Source organism: Mycteria americana, chromosome 2 (assembly GCF_035582795.1).
Source record: "Mycteria americana isolate JAX WOST 10 ecotype Jacksonville Zoo and Gardens chromosome 2, USCA_MyAme_1.0, whole genome shotgun sequence".
Lineage (NCBI taxonomy): Eukaryota > Metazoa > Chordata > Aves > Ciconiiformes > Ciconiidae > Mycteria > Mycteria americana.
In genome coordinates, this window is record NC_134366.1 from 108,187,719 (window position 1) to 108,207,156 (window position 19,438).

The 19,438-nt window shown below is 39.4% G+C and overlaps 2 protein-coding genes across 7 annotated transcripts in view; one reads left to right on the forward strand and one right to left on the reverse strand.

Moving 5' to 3' along the window:
* Positions 1 to 6,311, forward strand: part of ERP44 (endoplasmic reticulum protein 44) — a 53,849-nt gene extending 47,538 nt beyond the window's left edge. The window contains exons 9-12 of the mRNA XM_075494230.1: positions 68 to 179; positions 630 to 771; positions 3,830 to 3,932; positions 6,078 to 6,311. Of these exons, the coding sequence (XP_075350345.1) occupies positions 68 to 179; positions 630 to 771; positions 3,830 to 3,932; positions 6,078 to 6,179 (459 nt within the window). The 3' untranslated portion in view covers positions 6,180 to 6,311. The remainder of the gene's footprint in view (positions 1 to 67; positions 180 to 629; positions 772 to 3,829; positions 3,933 to 6,077) is intronic.
* A 2,455-nt stretch (positions 6,312 to 8,766) lies between these two features.
* The window catches only part of STX17 (syntaxin 17), a 36,244-nt gene continuing 25,572 nt past the window's right edge, over positions 8,767 to 19,438 (reverse strand). For 5 of the 6 annotated variants that reach the window (XM_075494235.1, XM_075494231.1, XM_075494233.1 and 2 more), the window contains 4 exons: positions 14,621 to 14,739; positions 14,487 to 14,537; positions 12,344 to 12,430; positions 8,767 to 11,621 (listed from right to left, as the gene is read on the reverse strand). In XM_075494235.1, coding sequence (XP_075350350.1) covers positions 11,382 to 11,621; positions 12,344 to 12,430; positions 14,487 to 14,537; positions 14,621 to 14,739 — 497 coding nt within the window. In that variant the 3' untranslated portion in view covers positions 8,767 to 11,381. The remainder of the gene's footprint in view (positions 11,622 to 12,343; positions 12,431 to 14,486; positions 14,538 to 14,620; positions 14,740 to 19,438) is intronic. The other variant, XM_075494236.1, reaches the window with a different exon arrangement.

Below are 19,438 nucleotides of genomic sequence, written 5' to 3' on the forward strand. Positions count from 1 at the left end.
AAAATTGCTGGAATCGCTTACCGAAGTGCCCTTAAGAAATGAGATTTGTCATTTGTTTTCTGTGCAGGAACTGACAGAAGAAGGCCTTCCTTTTCTCATACTTTTCCACATGAAAGATGACTTGGAGAGTTTAGAGAAATTCCAGCAGGAGGTTGCACGACAGTTAATAAGTGAAAAAGGTTTGTGGTAACTCCTACTACTTCTTGTTTTTACTGGTATAATTTTTTTCAGGCAAACTCAGAGTGGAAGCAAAGGCCAAACAGAATCCTAGCTTCAAAGCTCTTGAGTCTAAAGGGCTTTATGTACTTTTGACAGTGAGGACCAACTCCTATGGAAATTATTAAAATAGATACACAACTTATTAGTAACTATTTCAGAAATCCTTCTTGTCTAAATGACTTCATGCTGTTTGAGAGGGCATTAAACAAAACTTCAGTTTGTATTGTGGCCAAAAACACTTTAAGAAAATCTGTTATTATGGTGGTTTAGTTATTTAAATCTATTTTCAAGTTTTGCATGTTGTGTCTATCTAATATCTCCACCTTTGTAATACTTATGAAAGTGTTTAGGGTTTCAAGATAATAATAAAAAAATCTTAACATGGATTTTTGCCTGCTCACAATTTTAAGGTACAATAAACTTCCTCCATGCTGACTGTGATAAATTCAGGCACCCACTCCTCCATATTCAGAAGACTCCAGCAGACTGCCCTGTTATCGCCATTGATAGCTTTAGGCACATGTATGTCTTTCCAGACTTCAGTGACTTGTCGTAAGTATTTTTCTTTGTGCATTTTGATTTGAGAAGAACAAAGGAAAAGACGTGCTCATATTTTAATCAGTACTATGACAGGAAGATAAATAAATCTGGGATAGGTAAGGCTGCCTATGTATGATTCAATGTCAGAACCTTAAAGCAATATGAATTGGTGTGAAGTCATTGTTCAAATGGAGTTGCATTGCTTTATGCAAGAAGAGAATCTCACATTAAGTTTTTAGATGCTGCTCCTCCTTTAAATTGAAGTTTTGCTGTTCTCCATAATAGTTAGGCATTTGGAGCCTGGCATGGTATTTTTAGTGCTGATCTAGATATATCAATTAACTTTAAAAGATTTAAAATACTACATGGAATGTTTAAGTGCTGTGTTATGCAATGATTACTGTAAAATGCACCATGTAAGAATTCCCAGCCTGCTGGTTTGGTTTTTCCTGCTGTGCAATTTCAGCCTTCCTGCATTAGTCTAAACCTGGAAAGCTGGCAGAGAAATCCTTGTTGTGTGGGTTTCTGAAATTTTCCACGTGCAGCTTGGAAAGTGGCTGATCATTGGCATATTACCTGGATAAAATACGTGAGAGGGAAGTATCAGGGTGCTTAGGCGAAATGCCACTTTGATAATCCTCTTTACATCAGCCTATCTCTTTATGTTGTACTGCCTTGGAAGCAGGTGTTCTGTCTCCTGTGGTTCAGCTGAGGGGTGAAGATGCGTACATGTTATCTTCAGGGGCTTTCAGCATGAGACAAGCATTCTGTCTTTGTCTTGTGTGTTAAACTCCAGTTTCTGTCTCAGAGGAGGTACCTGCATATACACTGCTTGTTAAGTCCTGGTTAGATGCCTAGGCTTTGAGACTTGAATTTTTGCCCATTCATACTTTTAAAAACTCAGGGTATATATTTTTTGTCAAAGCCAAGGATTCAAAGCTCAGACTTAGCATGCAATGTGAACATAACCCCATGTCTAATTCTGACATTCCAGCAGGCATTTTTCTACCTGAAATGTTCACGTTTGGAAGGAGGATTCAAACCTAGCTTCTCCCCATCGTTCTCCACAGGCTTATTCTTAAAATGTAGTCTCTGTCTGATGTATCTCAAATAGTGCTTTTCAAATATCTAAAGCTATGTATGTGGAAACTCTGGTGATAGTGACTGTTTTTCTCCCTGTGTTCCTGTTTCTTTGGAAGATCACGTTCACTGTACATGCCAGCGCTTTTAAAAAAATAGTGGGATATTTACATTTTGAAAGCACTCTTTTTGTCACTTTTGACAGCCCTAAAATAAATTAATATCTCTTATAGGGGAAAAGAGATGTTTAACACTTTCATGTTATGTTTCTTACACGTTGTGTTTCTGGGAAACACCATCAGAATAATAAATGCTACTTGCTTGTTTGTATACCAATTGTTACATACGAGTGAAGATGAGAGAGAGAGATGTCAGGATTGTAGACAGTTGCTTAATGAGAAATAATTATTTAACCTTACTCTAGGAAATCGAGCTGATACTTAGAAATACCTAACAAACAGTTTGGAAACAAGGCGAGCTTGGAGTTCCTGGGGTGATATTGTTTTGTGTTTGTGTGTGTGTGCTTGGATTTTTGGTTTGGTTTTGTTTGTTTGTTTGTTTATTTTAAATAATAGGTAAAATCTTAATTCTGATACTTTCATCTACCTGCAAGGATTTCTGCCACTTTAGTACATTTTCTGGACTCCTTTACAAACTGGCCCCAGACTGTCTCTTGTAATCTCAGTGCTGCCACCAGCCAATAGGGTTGGGATATGGTACTTTCAGAACTGGCCCACTAAAAGATTTCCTCTCTCTTTAGGGAGTTGTCTTTTTGGAGAATAGCCACTTCATGGGCAAATCAGACCACCACCCAATATTTTGTCCTCATGCTTTGGCCACCTGGCCCTATTCATCCTGCTGTTCCAGGTCAGAAATGATAGCAAGGAGTCTTCAACAGATCAGTTGTAGATTCTCGGCAAGAACTGGCTGAGCTACAAGAGGCTGTAGGTACCAAATGCCCTTGCTGCATTAGGAGAGGAGGAGGTTGGAGGGAAATGTCTCCAGGCAGTGTGTCTCCAGACCTAGAACAGGGCAGAAGCCCAAGGTAAAGCAGGGAGCAGTGATTCTGCTGTCCCTACAACCAGGCTGGAATGAACCCCCTTCTCTCCATCAGTACTAATTCCTGATCTTAACTGGGAAGTGAAGAGACCCCTCAAAGTACCGCTGTACTACTGATTAGTTACAGATGTTGCTGTAGTGATACCTTCTGATTCTACATTATACTACGTTTTATCCATAGAGTTTTCTAATGATCTGAAATACTGCTGATAGCCCATCTGACCACACTTTGTCCCTCTTTCCTAAATGTATAATAATTGGTCTCACGAAAGACTCCCTACAAAACCTGTCTCCATTCATACATTACCTTTTGATTGCATGCATAGTGCTCACGTTATAGTTTTTTATCTCCTCTTTAATACTTATTAGATCAAATCTTCATTTTAAGCTTTTTAGTCTATTTGACATTTCACAAGTAAAACTGGATGCTGTAGTTTAACACGTTTGCTGTGGGTGACAGTAGATGATCTCAGATTAGATTTACATTGATATCCTCTTAGTGCTTATCTCTAGCGTATATGCAGTTGCTCAGGCACTAGAGAGCCTTTCAAAGATGTTTTGTCAATACTGCTACCCAACTGTCATTTGTATCTGTAAACTGTGCATTTGGAACCTGCTGTTCCCTCTTACATTATGGTTAGTGGGGAGCTGAAGTGAGTATACAATGAAGTTATCGGCTAGTACAACTCTGTGGGAGTTATTGAAAAGACGAAATACTTGCTGTGTTCTCAAGAGACAGTGGAAAGAAAAAGAAGCTGGTAGGATACCTTAACAAACCATTTGGCTTCCTCTCCTCTATTAATCACCTAAAAGTGGCCATAGTGTGCCAGATAGACAGAAATTGGCTACTTTAAACAGTGCACTTCAAATCTTCTGTGTTTGGACTTAACTTGTAATAAACATGTGGGTGTTTCTGTTGGATTTGTTCCAGGGTTCCAGGTAAACTGAAGCAATTTGTACTAGACTTGCATTCTGGAAAATTGCATAGAGAGTTTCATCATGGCCCTGATCCAACTGATGTAGCACCTGGTCAGGTAAGGTTACAACAAATATGTTCAATTTGGCCATTTAATAAAGACCTTTTTTTACTCCTTGTCAGAGCTGTACTTCTAACATGTACTTTTAACTTCAGTCTCCTGAAAGAGAAATCTGTTTATAGAAGCATAACATTGCCACTTCAGCTTGGCTCTTCCTTTAACTTCCTCTGGTTAAAGGCAGGGAGAGCATTAGGGGGAAGTACGGTACCTGTTTGCCTTGAATAAGGGAAGAGTATAAGAATAGATATATTTTCTCCACTGAAACAGAAGGTCTTGGGCCAGATGACTGTTCTGAGCTCATAGAGCTGCTCTTACGTTCTCATGTGATTTCAGTGCAAAAACTGATGATGCATCATAGATGCATCATTTCCCACACAACACACTATGAGAGGGTGCTTCTAAGGGGAAACATCAATTGATTGAATGTTTTATATATTTACTCGTAGTCACCAATCCAAGCAGGAGGCAGATTGTTAGAGCATCAACAAAAGATTGATAAGCGGTAATAGGGCTTATTAGTTTTATTAATGCAGTTAACAAGTGGCATTAATAGTGGTCACAGGCTGCATTAGTCAGTTCGGATTTGTCACTGTTCTGCTCAAAGGTTGTCATGCTGTATAATTACATGCCTGGAAGTCAGTCCTGGGATCGCTTCAGGAACACAACTACTAGATCCTTCTCCAGACAAAACTCCAGAGCACCTCAGTGTTTAGTTTAATCCAAGAGGCAGAAAAGAAAGGACATTACCAGCCCCGATTCCCTCTGCTCAGCCCAGTCTTCTAACTATGTCTTGATCAGCCTTGTATCTTCTCGATACACTGCTCAGCTCATATGCTTGGTGTCATGCTGTAAATGTAACTGCCTGCCAGGTAACCTTCTCATTACCTCAGGCCCTCTCTAAAGAAATAACTGTTTTTAAACACTTATAGTTTATTGTCTAGGGCTCAAAGAGCCACGTTGATCCCAGAGGAGACCTGGTGCCCTTGTGTTGGGGTGCCTTGGGCCATCCCAGAACCTGTGGATGAGGGACAGAAACTATTTATGGCTAGAGGCTCATTTTCCTGGTCATCTGTGAGATGTGGCAAGGGAGGCTCTGTGCTAAGCTGTGTGAGTGCAGCCTCTTGTTGCCCTGCTCAAAGGTAAAAGATTTAAAAGCATGAAAGCTCTGGAGGGTTTGCCTTGGGCCAGGAGAATGACTGCTTTTCAATGTTATCATGACTGGTGGTGAAAATATGAGGGCTGAATTGTCTCAGCAGTAATTCATTTAACTGGTAACTCCCTGTGTCTCTCAGGAATTCATTGAACAACCAGAATTCAGGTCAACAGGAGGAGACAGAAAATAGGGCTGGAGACTGAGGCATAGGCCGGACAGTCAGTCAGCTCAGAGCTAGACAGGCGTGCATGAGGAAGAGAGAGTCTGAGGCCATTGCAGTCTGGAGGAGGCTTGGCCAGGGAGGGAGGAAGCCTGCCGAGTCCCTGGATCCTGCTGCCTATCTGGGCACAGGCTTGTTGCCTAAGAGCTGCAGGCTTGCTCTTGTCTCCATTCTGCCTTGAAAAATGCACACAAAACCTGGGATGTTTACTTTCTCATCTCCGTATGGCATCCTGCCATCTTGTGGAAGATGTGTATGCATGTGCAATGGAAATACTGGCTTTAACTAAACTGGAGGCTGCTGTCTTGGGTCATATATGTCCCTTGAATTGCATGTTTGGGTGTTTTAGTTTCCACAAAAAATGAGTTCTAAAATATTTTGGCAGCGATGTCACTTTTGCCCTGGTGTATCTCAAGCAAACACACAAACCAGAATACCTTCAAAGCAAGTGGTAGATAGGCTCAGATAAATCTGCAGTGGGGTGCATTTCAAATACTTTAAGTCCTTTGTACAGAAACTTGTGTGATGGCCGATACCTTTGAGATGTGCCAACAAAAGGAATAGCCATAACTGATGGTGCTTAATTAATGTGTGTGTATTCTACCTACTTGGGACTTATAATGTGCCTTCCAAAAAAAAAAAAAAACCAATTTGAGAATGCTAGACATTCATGCACTCCCATAATTAATGTTAGAAGTTCATTTAATGGAGGTGATTGATTATTTTAGTAAGTCTAACATGCAATTTTACTCTTTGTTCTGTTTTTCAGCCAAGTCAGGATTTAGCAAGCAGCCCACCAGAGAGCTCATTCCAGAAACTGGCACCCAGTGAACATAGGTACACCTTATTGAGGGAAAAAGATGAACTTTAAAAACTTGAAATAATCTTGCAAGCCTTTCAGACAGCAGCATTGACTTCTGTGTGGTGGAAATAGTAAACCTATATTTTCATAATTCTATGTGTATTTTTATTTTGAATAAACTGAAAAATAATTTTTTTCTCCCCAGGCTTGTAAATACATTTGTTTGGTGGGTCATTCTGTACAGCATCTTTCAAACAGTACGTTCCTAATGCTATAGTAAAATATCAGAGACCCATCTAGACTCTTGATCTAACTCTGTTCTGTAAAACTTTTATAATCCAAATGAAGGTATCCTTGCCAGAGACATGCTGTTAACTTGCACTATCCCATTAAATAGGACTTTTGGGTTGTTTTCTGTGTAACCTTGGTAGTATGTGCTTTTTCTTCTTCTTCATGTGAACAGCTATCCTGGTAATCTATTTCTTTGTCACATTTTTCTCCAACTTAAGAGGGTCTTCTATTCTGGATACTTGGGAGGGGAATAAATTAAAGTTTTACAGAATCTCGTGTGGTGCTTTACTGGATGTAAATGTCTAAGCGATTAAACAATTCTGACTATTAAAATACCAAGTGAGGAAAGGAAAAGTTTTGATGATAATAGCTGTACTTTGAATGAAAGGGCTGTATTGACCTGCTCTGATTTCCTGGAATTATTAAGATTGTTATATTATCCGCGTGGTTGTGTTAAAAAAACATGAATGTTGGAAACCCTTCAAAGCAGGAGAGGACTAGGGGTGGACTGCCATCTTAGTTTTGTCAGTCTTAAATTAATCTCTGTATCTATTTGTTATGATTAGTCTTTTTTTTCCTTTGGGTCCCTGCCTTCCTGGCAGACATTTACTTTCTGAACAACCATTGCAAATTTTCTGTTACTCTTTTTGTCTGGCTTGTGCCTTATTTATTGCATATTCTTTGAATTCTGCTCTGAAGAAGGAATTACTGCTTTCCTTGTGGACTTTTCTGTTGTGCATAGTATTGGAATATGGGCTTTTCTCAATCTTCAAGCTGCTTGGCGAGATGAACATACAGAAACTGTGAGATGGAAAAATATCTGTTAATTTGGGGGGCATTGCTGGAGACAAATTAGTATTGGATTTGTACAGTACACTTACCGCAAAGAATCTAGGTCCGTGACTTGGGCCCCCAAGGTTCAGTGTCCTTAGAAGCAAGCGTGTTCTTTGGGGAGGTGGACCACTGGGTGTTTACTTCAGTGAATGCCCCAACTTCTGCAGTTCACAGCTCAGGGTTCCTTTTGCCCCTCAGCTAGACGTCACCTACTCAGTTATTGACAGAAGACTGACGTGGTCCTGTGCAGCTGTGGCAAAAGTTGATCCCAGGAGAGGCTGCTGAATCAAGCCCCTGCAGCAACAGGCACATGAGCTTTGTAGGGGGTGATTCTGAGGCGTTGCTAGTACCAGCCAACACTAAGCTACAGCCAAACTGAGCAGATGCAGAATTGGTAGTTAAGAAGAGTGTATTACAAGATTTTGTTTACAGGCATACTTTTTTGTCGGTTTTGTGAATCTGCATTTTGGAGTGCACATTAAGTACTTGAAAGCCAGGTCTTCTCCTGTCCCATTCTCCATCTCATGCCAAATCAAGCATTTTTGGCAGCTCAGTCATGTCACCTTCCAGTTGGAATCCAAAGATGTGAGCAGGGTATGGTTTTAAGGCTGCCACTTCTTATCTGCAGGTGGTGCTACAGAACTTCTGGAGTTGTTCAGGCACCTGAAATTCTAGTCAATTCCTGCATGGTGCCTACAACTACTCATCTTACTCCTCCAAGGTTCCTATTTTTCCCTTGGGATTCTTATTTATAAATGCTGTTTGGTGGAAGATGTCTAAACTTCTCTTTCTGGAGAGAGATGCTATCTCATCATATACCCAACAGTCCAGTGGCTGATGCTTTCAGCTAGAAAGTGAGAGAGATGAACCCCCTCTGCCATTCCTTCATCCAAGTTTGCTTTTCTGAGTAAGGACTTGTTCCCAGAGCTTTGGGATCCCAGCACTAGGTAGACAATTAGATGTATCAGTTTTATGATAGTTACGCACCCAAGTAATTTCATTGTGTATTCATTGGAGGTTGAACAGCTAAAGTCTAGGTATGCCTAACATGATGTTGAGTATCACTTGAAGTATCTGATGAAATAGAGTTTGCCTAGAGAGAGCAAGTGTTGCTCTCACAAAACATGAGATGTTTTTCAAATTCAGCCCTTCAATTCTGATCATTTACATTAGTGATTTTAACCATTCATTGCTCAGCTAACTACTCCCTTTAACATTTCTCAAGGCTTTCATGGGAAGTTGTCAAACAATATTAGTGTTATCCCCATTTTTAATTGAACTAAGGAGTCCATTTCTGAGCTAGCATATGTGTACGAGTTACTAGATGGATGTAGCATTTTAGGAACTTGTGTTAATTTCAGTCAATGTAAATATTTCAATAGCTGAAGCATGTGTTTGGTAGCTCAATTCAGGATTCTTAAATCTTGGTAATGCAATTATTTTACTAATATAAAATTTGTGAGGGATTGATCTTTTACGTGCTGAAAGGAAATAAACCCCAACGTTCTCAATAAATTCAACAACCAGTCTTGTAGGCAAAAACTTTTATTTGGTCTGAAAGAATTATGTATATCTTACATTTCTTCTGACTAACATGCCTAGCAATTTAAATGCTAGTTTGGTTACTCAGATGCCCGTGTTTCTTCACATATGTAAATAACCCGTCTATTTAAAAAAATCATAGCTTAAATAATAGTCTCCCAAGTCTATTGTCTACACCGTGTTTTGAGATTGCTTCCTTAAAGACGCAAGGAGGAAGAACAGTTTTTGTGCTAGATATTTCATAAAATGAGTGCATACCAAGCTGAATTTGTATAAGCTGTGGTAGGAATTCAGTTTTATGAATTTAGATTGTCCTGGCATTAGTCCCTCTTGGGGGGAGAGGGTGGAGTCCTCAATGTCTCTGATGTGGCTGCTATCATTTAAATGTACAAGGTTTTGAAGCGTACACTAGGAAAGCAGACATAGCTTTTTAAAATCACACAAAGAATCAACCACAGTTTCTGATTAAGAACACTTTTTTTCTTAGTTTCTTCCTTTAAATGTAGAAGTTACATATCAAAGGAATGAACAGCCTTAGTGTGAAGCTGTTACAAGCTCATTAAATGTGTCTACATCCAAAGTAGATGCATTCAAAGAAAAGCGCTTTTTGCCTGACAAGAGCAAATGAGCTGAATTACTTGGGTCATGTTTTCCACTCCAGCTGATTTTACAGTGTAGGCACTGTGGCTTTAACACATGCAGTTTTGACAATGTTCGCGATTACTTGTGAAAACTATTCTTGCACGCATTGCTTCCCTGAGCCTCCGACCTACTTAAAATAGACACAATGCTCTGACTGATAGCAATTTCAATCATATTTTAAAAGTAATAAGGAAGAACTGTTCAGAAAAAGATAATTGTGCTGTAACTAACAGTTGCTTACAGTGTCTCTAGGCACAAAAACCTATCATCTGTCGTTAGCAGACAGTTATTTCCAATGATGATATTGAAGTACCGGTTAAGAAAAGGGAGCTCTTTCTAGAGTGGGCTTCCTTTACAGTGTTCCCTGCTAGGGAGCCTTATCACTCAACACTGACTTCAGTGTTCACCTAATAAAACTGGACTCAAGCAGAGCTCAGGATGAATTGAACCATTTAAAAACTTTAAAACCAACCTCAATATCTGTTCCCCCAAACACTAGCACCAATAGTGTGGGAACTGTCCTGGAAGGATGGAGGTAGGACCATGTGCTGAACAGTAGATTATGTGACAATAAAAACATGTTAACACTCCTGTATGTAACAACAGAAGTTTCAGAAGCAAAGGCTTCTTAAGCAGCAGAATAAGGATGGAATAAGGAAGAACAAGCATCTGCTATAAAAAGCTAGCAAAAGCACTAACAGCATCTCACCCCATACAGGCTCCACAGCATGTCCCAAAATCTTGAAAAGGCTGAGAAGCTACTCTACAGTGTGGGTGGAAGCAGAAGTTTCAGAACTGAACAGCATGCCAGAGGTGTGCAGCTGACCCAAACAAGCATGGTTTACTTATTGTAAACAGTATCAGGTTGACATTTTCAAACCAGTCCCATCATCTGGCGATGTCAGCTGACACTGGCACCATTGCAGGGCCTCGCTGCTTCACCATCCTTTGACCTGGTACCTAATGCCACCCTTGAGGGATAATGAAGACTACTGAGGGAGTGGGCCTGGCTGCAGCACATCCTTCCAGGGAAGCTATTTAGCTCTCCCACCAGAGCGCTGTTGGTGACAGCAGATGAGAAGCAAGGGCAACAGGTAGCAGTAAGTGCTGCTTAAGTAAGCTGAGGCTTTGGGCTCAGCATGCTAGAGCTTGTCACTTCATCCTGTATGGTGTTCTCAGGACAAGCCACGGAGTTAAACAGCTATGGAAAATTATTCTCCAGTAGCAGTCCTGCAGGGTTGCTGCTTAGACTGTTTAATTCTTAACTACACTTTGAACAAGGTGAGGAGTTTACAAATTTAAAAAAAAGGACCTGAAAAAGGGGAAAAGCTGATTATGATGCTGATCTGATTTGGCTGATGGAGGCAGATGTGGGATGTACATAAGTATTTTTTCCACCTTGCTCAGCCAACATTTTAACATTTTCCTATGGCAACTAACGCTTCCCTGTGCGTTACTGAACAGGCGTAGTCAGTCGTGTCCTGGCGGTGTACACAGGAGGAGTTTGGGAATCCAGATAAATGAAAGTAAATTTAAAGTACGATGACCATGAAAGATAGATGGAGCTTATTTCCTTTTCTTTGGAGCTCTATAATAAAAGCTCCAGCTTCTGGGTGGCGTTCATGGGAAAGCACTAGGGTTTTCCAAATTCATCTCTTTGTATTGTCTACAAGACACTTTGTGCAAATTTGGCATGAAGCACCTGTCACCCATCCTTGCAGCTGTGCATATAGCTCACCTAAGAATTTTATAATTAAGAGTTTATCCATACAATTTTCAAAGGACTGATCTCACTTACCACATCTGAAAAGAGAAATTCTGACACTACCGTTTCACCCCTCCCAATAATGGTACTGTTGTCAAAATTCACACAACTCAGCCTTGTATTTAAAGCATAAGGCTGCAAGTCTGTCATTAGCATGGCTACTACACTTTTGTTCCTAGTCAAAACGAATCTCCGCTTCAGCTGGACTTTTTGGCTCTTTGGTGAGAAAGCTCTGGACAGCTGGAAGAGATCTGCTCCATCATTTTTTGTTTTCTTCTTTGTATCAATTTTCCACCTGTGAAACCCAAAATCCCACCACCAAGTGCAGCTGCAATTCCTGCCACTTTGAAGCCTGCAAGGAGACCAATAGGACCCCCCACCACTCCACCAATGACTGCACCTGCCACAGGCAGAGCTGCCAGCTTGTATTTTGCAGCCTGTAAAGGGGAAAAAAAAAAAAAAAGAGTTAGAATACTTGCCTGTGGTGATGTGCATTTTCCCCTCATTGCTCTTGGCAATGACTTGAATGCTCAGTGATAAATAAACTTTACAAATTAGTATTGAAAAAAAGATGATCTACTATCCCACATGTATGACAGAACGTACCAAAACCAATTCAAAATTGAGCTATCTCATGTATGCAGTTGTGAACCAGGTCCTTTTACATGCTATTGCCTGATTATGTATGCTATTTATTACCTTGTCTCCATCATTAAATCAAGTGAGAAACAGAAAATGCTCAGACTTTTCAGTAACATGCCTGAATCTAGGTTTGTGGCTTATTAGCAACTATCACTGGCATCTACATAGAATGGGATAGAAATTGCATGTTATCATCAACCTGTTGTTTTACACTTATTTCATTCTTGTGAGCCAGTCGTTGAATGCTCTTGTCTTTGCAGGTAAACCAATGTAGCATCAGAATACCATAAAAAAGCAAAAAAACCCCCAAAACCTGTATTTCCTAGTAGCCTGGATGTGATAGAAAATTACAAGAGAGATTGATTTTTTTTTTGCCCTGCTACCTGTGGGTCATTTCTTCCTTATTCCCTTAATTGCTGGCTCCCTCAGCATTAAAGACGGCAGATCAATTGGGTTAATACAGAGGATTGCTGGGAGGCAGAGTACCATTGATTCAGCAGCAGGAGCAGATCCCTACCTTCCCCAAGTTTTTGGTTCCCTCTTCAACATTCACAGCAGCACTGTTGACATGGTCTTCAATCCTGTCAATCTTCTCCTGCTGAGACTAGATGCAAAGGAATTATGAGTGAGGTAACCTGCTGGGAAGCAGCAGTGAGCCAACACACACCATTTTAATGCCTGTAATCAGGGCCCCACAGCCGCTTTCATCTGCTACACACTGCAGCCGTGCAGCCTTAATGGTGGTTCATTAATAGCGTCTGATAAACTGTGCTGAAACTGCAAACTTACTTCAAAAAAATCTTAACTATGAAGTAATAATATGGTGTGGGTATTATACAATGTGTTGCTGCAGTTAGAGAAAACAACCCAAAACATACAATTTTGAAATCTTTTCTGTAAATAGATGAACTCGCATTCCAAAGGGAAAAATAATCCAAACTAGCCTTTTTGTTTCCTGCTGAGTTTCACGTTCACAAAAAATTCTATAAAGAGCATTTACAAGATCAGTACCAACTCCCAACATACAAAGCTGCACCAAGAAATCTAAACAGAAGTGTTTAATTGTGACATTGTAAAACACTACAAATAGAGTAGTGCCAGTACTGAAAATATACTTGCTGTTGCTCTATATTCTACTGTTTGATTTTACAAAAATGTTCCATCCTTTTTCCAAATGCAGTCAGATTCCCCTGCAGTCTCTCCCAGAGAATGCTGGAGCAGAAGATAAAGGGTTTTGTTGTGGGTTTGTTTGTTCTTATTTTAATCTCAGCAGTACCCAGCCTGTTTTATGTCACAAAATAATGAGATGGCTAATGTTCAGCTTAAAATAAAAGGCATTCTGAACTTTTTCCTCTTTCTAATTCAGAAACTGCTGAATCCACCAGCTCTGGTATCTTCATCTGTGATCCAATCCACACACTTTAGATACTTGCTATTAAATCTAATGATGGTTATGTGTAAAATCCAAAAAGTCCTGGGAACAGGAACTCCCCTTTTTAGCTAAAGCTGCTAACATTTAGGCTACTGAATAAAAATTTTTGCAGTCCCTCTCCAGCCTAATGAATCTTAGGGGGCTTTTTGTATATGTGAAGCAGCACGTATTCAGCAGAAAGGATAAAAGCTATTTTATCTATGCCAACTAACCCAACAGCAAGAAGATTAAAGAACTCTCCTAGGAGATGAGAATTGTGGGTTTAAATTCCCTGTGGCACAGGAAGAACTAAATATTGGGAACTGAGTGTGGATGATGAAGATGCATAACCTTTTTGCAGCTACATTTGTGAGAGCAGAGAAAGGGCATGATAAAGGTGAGGGAAACTTCAGGTTTTTCTCGTACTCCCGATTAAGCAAGAAAAAGTACCTGAGAAACACCCACCCTGTGCAGTGAAGGCTGTTGTCACCATTACGATTAGAAATTGTAAAAATGAATGGGTAGAAGCCTGCGGTCAACACTGTAGAGCTTCTACTAAGGTTTGGCTTGTGGCCAAGGGCACTGGCTAGAACATCAGTAATTGCTCGGATGGCAATTATCAGCACTAGTGCTGAAACAGAAGACTATTGCCTCCTCAAAAAATTACCTTGCCAGAGCCTGAATCAACAGGAGAGCCACGAAGATACTTGTAGCAATGAGTCACTGATGTAGGGAAGAAAGAGCTGTTAGTTTTCTAACCGGACGGGGCAGCTGAGTAGTTAAACTAATGCTTTTGAACATTCCTTTTCTGTTGGCACTTAAAAATCAAAAGAAAACCTTTCACCTTACTGCTAGACAATTTGATGTAAACCTTATATGCATTACCTATGACTTTGGAAAGTATCTAATGTACAGGGTTTGAAATTATAGGTCTATTTACCATAGGTCTCAAGTAGCAAAGACAGCACCGTCGTGCAGCATCTCGGCTCACTGTGGGGAAACTGCTCTGCCTCTACTGGCATTTTCCTGAAGTTCCTAACTGTGACTAGGATTTTGTAGTCTTGAACATTGGACTGAATAAATTCAGTTAATGTTATTCTGCTATTCTGTCACTTGTGTCAAGCGACACAAGCTCAGTGTCATCACAGACAGAAGTATTCCTCGTCGTTTTTTCCCCCAGCTAGGAGTTACCCCTTCGCCCTCTTTTTGTACAAGACTATCTAGGACAAAATGCAGAATTAATACTTACGCTGACTAAGAGAGAAAACTCAGTCACCAACTGGCTAAGTTGAATCAAGTCCTACAAATAAAAAACAAATGTTATTTCGTAATAGTTGCTAAAAACAGGAGCATCAACGTGGCAGTAAGGGAGTTTCAACATACCTCTTCTAGAGTTTCCCAGGACTCAGCTGCATTTTCTTCCTGAGGTATTTCGGGAAGGCGGGAGTAGATCTGGATTAAACTTTGGGAGCCGTCCTTCACTGCTGTGTTATATAAAGTTTCTGAGTGAGAAACATGATGTTTATAAATAAATGCACTGGATCAGGATGCTGGTGATGTGCAAAGTTTCTCCCTCGTAATGTTTCTCAAGGATAAATTGATATTTAACCTAACTCAAGCCAAGCAACAGCCCTGAAAATGATCATATAGGGAAAAGTCTTACTCACAGCACTAGAGTTTCTTAAAAGGAAGTTATTGCCAAAGAAATGGATTAATTTCTATCAGCGCCCTTTCACAATCAGTTCTGAGAAAGATACTAAATTATACTACTGAATTCAAGTTATGTATCAACCGAGCAAAGAAAACTGAGCTTGGGACAAAAACTTTTCATTTAGATAGGACACATAAAAACACTGCGCTTCCAAAACTGAACAGATTCATTTTATGATTGATTATTATGCTACTGGTTTGATTCTCAGCCATTGGGACTAAAAGAAGCTGGAGGAAAAAGCTTTTGAAGTAAAAGCAGTGAAAACCAAGTAAGATGCTGCCCAGCATTCAGTGCTGGATCCAGTTGGGTAATGGTACCGTGAGGACGGCAAGCATTTACAGCTCAGCGGTGTAAAGGAGATATTCTCAAGTATCTTCCTTTCTAAATCACCTGGACTGAATGCAGAAGGCATTAGGACAAAGTACAGTGGAAAAAATGGAGAACGAGATACAACTAGGTGGCATGGGGGAGAGCAGATATAATGAACAGACACACACATACCTCCTCCAGTCAAAGAGCCCAGTCTTGAGCCACTACGGGTGTAATGGACATGTGCAGCATTATGGACAAGTAATTATGTGGTAATAAAGAATGATAACAGACAAGTTTGGCTTCTCATAGCAAGGATTAAGGAATAGCTTGAGATTATGAAAGGCAGACTGGAGAACGTATGTATGTAAACGCAGCGCAAAGATCATGTTAATTTAGACAACTTCAATTTCTGAAGGAAGTTAGCTACTTAGTAGGACACAGATGTTTCCTTCCTTGGGAGGGGAGGGTAGTATCAAGAGAAAGCTTAACATGGGGAAGACTGGTTAGAGATGTCTAATAATATTAAAGTGTAAATATTGAATTAAAATCTTCTTTAGAAACAATGAATGTACCAAGGTACTATAATAATATTCTATAACTGTTACTGCAACAGATACGAACAATGGAAAACAAATAAAAATAAACATATTCAATAAAAAGTCAGTAACAGTGCATGCTCACTCATGGAATTAATTTAAGATAAAATAAAAATGATACATTTTCATAACATTTGTCCACTTCTCAACATTTTTATCCCAGTATCTCAAAATACATTAAGGACCTAATCTTCCTACTCTCGGATCAATAGAAGTCTAACATCAATGAAGCTGATATTCAGCTGTAATTACTAAGTAAGCAGAGTAGCAGAATAACAAGGATGGAGTAAGCGATTTGGGGTTTTATTTGGGGCTTGGTTTTCTTTCTAATTATTTCTACCCCTTTTCCTTTGAGAATCCAGACATGGAAGGCACTTCACCTTCTACAATAATCATCTGTTCTTCCAGAACATATTTTTGATCTAAAGCATCAGATTAATTAACGTTATATACTCGGTTCTGAAATATTCCTTTTCCCTTTTCACTATAATTAATCATATATCCAAACGTGTCCATTTTTGGATAAACCAATCTGCTACATATTCTGACATTTAACATTGGTTTTGAGTATTTTATTCCATTTCAATCCTTCACAATCTTATTTCAAAACCAAGTTTCTTCTGCCAAGAAAAGCATATTCTTCCCTAATCAGCCACAGGCATGCTAAGTTGGTTGAAATTAAAATATTCGTAATTCAAAAGCAAAAAAAAAGCTCACTAATCAAAATTGCCTCCTCACAAATTATGTTCCCTATTCTGGTCTGTCCTTAACAATCTATGCTGACCTATTGTAGAAAAGTACATCCTTCAACATACATAAATGATACTGAAGTTTTGCATGACACACATTCAAGAGAACTTAAAATTATAAGTAGGTTTACACTGTTTTCATTTTCTAATAACTAAACATTAGTGGAAAAAAATTCCTCAAGAAAATTCTTTACTCTCTTCAAAAAACTAAAGAATAAGAATGGTAAGAGAAGGTGGGGTCACATTTGGGCTGAAAGTATGAGTAAGAAATTTATATTCACTAGTTCCTGTTTTATCAAGTCTAACCAATTTTAATAGAACTGAGAATGGAAGTGGCTCCACCAGTTCACTTACAGCATCTCCACAGAAATGCAGTAATACAAAACACCTCTGCAGATTTCATAGAGCAGCTTCACACCTCATTACACTCAAGATAAAAATCTAATGCTCCGGAAGATTCAATGTGTTGGTTAAAAGATCTTAGTAATTTTAAGAGTGGAGTCTCACCTTTTGTTAATATTTGTTCAAAATGCAATTAAATTCCATTTCTATTGGACCTGAGCCGAGGATGGTGAAGGGGGGAAGGGACCACATCATTTCACTGACATGCCTTCTAAATGGGCAATTTGAATTTGTAAACTCCTTCCTTCTCCACCAGATGGGAAGCAACATGCTACAAAGAATGGGCATACTGAAGCTCCTTTGATTAAGATCAGCAGCCAAGATCTGCTTTCAGGACTGCAGCCTCTAAGCACAAAAGAATAGGCAATATATTGCATCTGTGTTAGCAATTCAACAGAGCTGCTTTCACTGTCAGGCAAACTTGAAAAAAAAATCTGTTTAATTGTATTTAGTTGTCTGCCTGCCTGTATGTTTCACTTCAAATGGGGTGAATTATTTCCTGTATTCTTGAGCAGACTTGCAGGAGCGTGTCATTCCAGTAGTATGTTTCTGTTCTTCTCATCCCAATCTTCCTGATCAATTTCTTGTCTTTCTGAAGTGCAGTTATGCTCAATGTCCTCCATACTTTAAAGGTATTTCAGATTAAAAAAGCAGTCCTGTTCTTTGAAATTAAATTCTAGTTCCCATTTAACAGCTATGTAACTGTTAGAAAAGCAATAAGCCAAGACAAGGCCTTTCCAATGAAATACCAGAATGTATTGAGGACAACTGCAGAAAGTTACCAAAAGAGGAGATATTTTAAATTTAATTCTGATCGTAACAGAGAAGAGCTCACAAAGATCCTGAAAGTAACGGCTAATATGGATGAAGGGAATCACTGAATACTCAAGTTCACTATTCTAAAACTCAGAGTTAAAGACTAAAGACAATGAGCTCCCCCCAAAAGGGGTATTAACACATTTTGCAAACTTATTAATAGAAACTATGGGGAAGAAGTTCCTAAAGGATAAAGGACTGCAGAAGAGCTGGCAGACACTAATAAAATAGGCTATACTGAAGAAGACAGCAAGTTGTACTGATGCAGAGGAAAATGTTTATGGATTCAGCAAGAGCTCTTCCATGCCCTCAATATCAAGAATTCGACACACAATTAAGATGAGTACAAGCAATAATATAAGCATGGAAAGTTAATATCATAAAGACTAGGACACAAATAAATTGCAACTACCAAGGGGCATAAATGGTAGCAAGAAAGTTTCTGTGAATGCTCTTCAAGTTAGAGGAAGACAAAGGAAGTGTAAGTGCATTGCCAGGTAAAGAAAGAAAATAACCCAGATGACCCAGAGAAAGATTAAGTCAGTCTTTATACAAACAGATAGCTGTAATCAGGTATTTGATGCAACTAATTTAAACAAGAAAGAAAAAAAAGGATAGGCTGAAACATAAAGAGAACAGGTTAAACATATTTACATGAGCTAGATCTATTCAAGTCCTGAGGGGCTGATGAAATTCACTCTTGAGAGTTTAAGAAACAGCCTCTGAAAGTTCAAGCATATTTCTGAGAACTTGAGTAAGGGGGTGCCAGAGGACTGCAAGAGAACAGATTCAGTTATTATCTTCTTTTTTTGGAGGGGAAGGAGAATACAGCAAATAGCCAGACTTTGAAACCTACAAAGATATTAGGACAACCTACTGAGCAATCAACTACAAGATGCTGAAGGTGTTGAAAAAGTCAAGAGTCATATGTCGGAAGCCAATTCAGTCTTTTTTATTGGCCTGGTAAGAAGATAAAAGTTTTTTATGATGAGGGTGGTGAGGCACCGGAACAGGTTGCCCAGAGAAGTTGTGGATGACCCATCCCTGGAAGTGTTCAAGGTCAGGTGGGATAGGGCTTTTAGCAACCTGATCTAGTGGAAGGTGTCCCTGCCCATGGTGGGGCCATTGGACTAGATGGTCTTCAAAGGTCCCTTCCAACCCAAACCATTCTATGGTTCTATATTTGACGTATCTTGACATTCGTAAGGCTTTCTGATACTACTGCACATGACATTCTCGAAAGCAAGCCCAGTCTTCCAAATCTACTCTTCTCTTCTCCCTGTTTGACCATTAGACTCCCTAGCTTGTTAATCACGCTTGAAAGAGTTCTTGTAGTTCTCTATATAGCAACAAGAAGGGTCATGAAATCACATTTGATGGCAGGTTCTTCTACAATGCCACTGACTGAGAATACTCTTTCAATTTTAAAGACACATGAAATTTCCAAACTGTTTTAAACAACACTGCTACTGCAGCAACCAAACTAATTACTATTATGTGGAAGGATTTAATCCTGATGTAACCAGCTTTCTCACAGATCATTAGCAGAGAACACTAGCCGCTACCAGGGCTTAATAAGGGCTTCCCCTGAAGACAGAATGGTAGCACAAGGAAT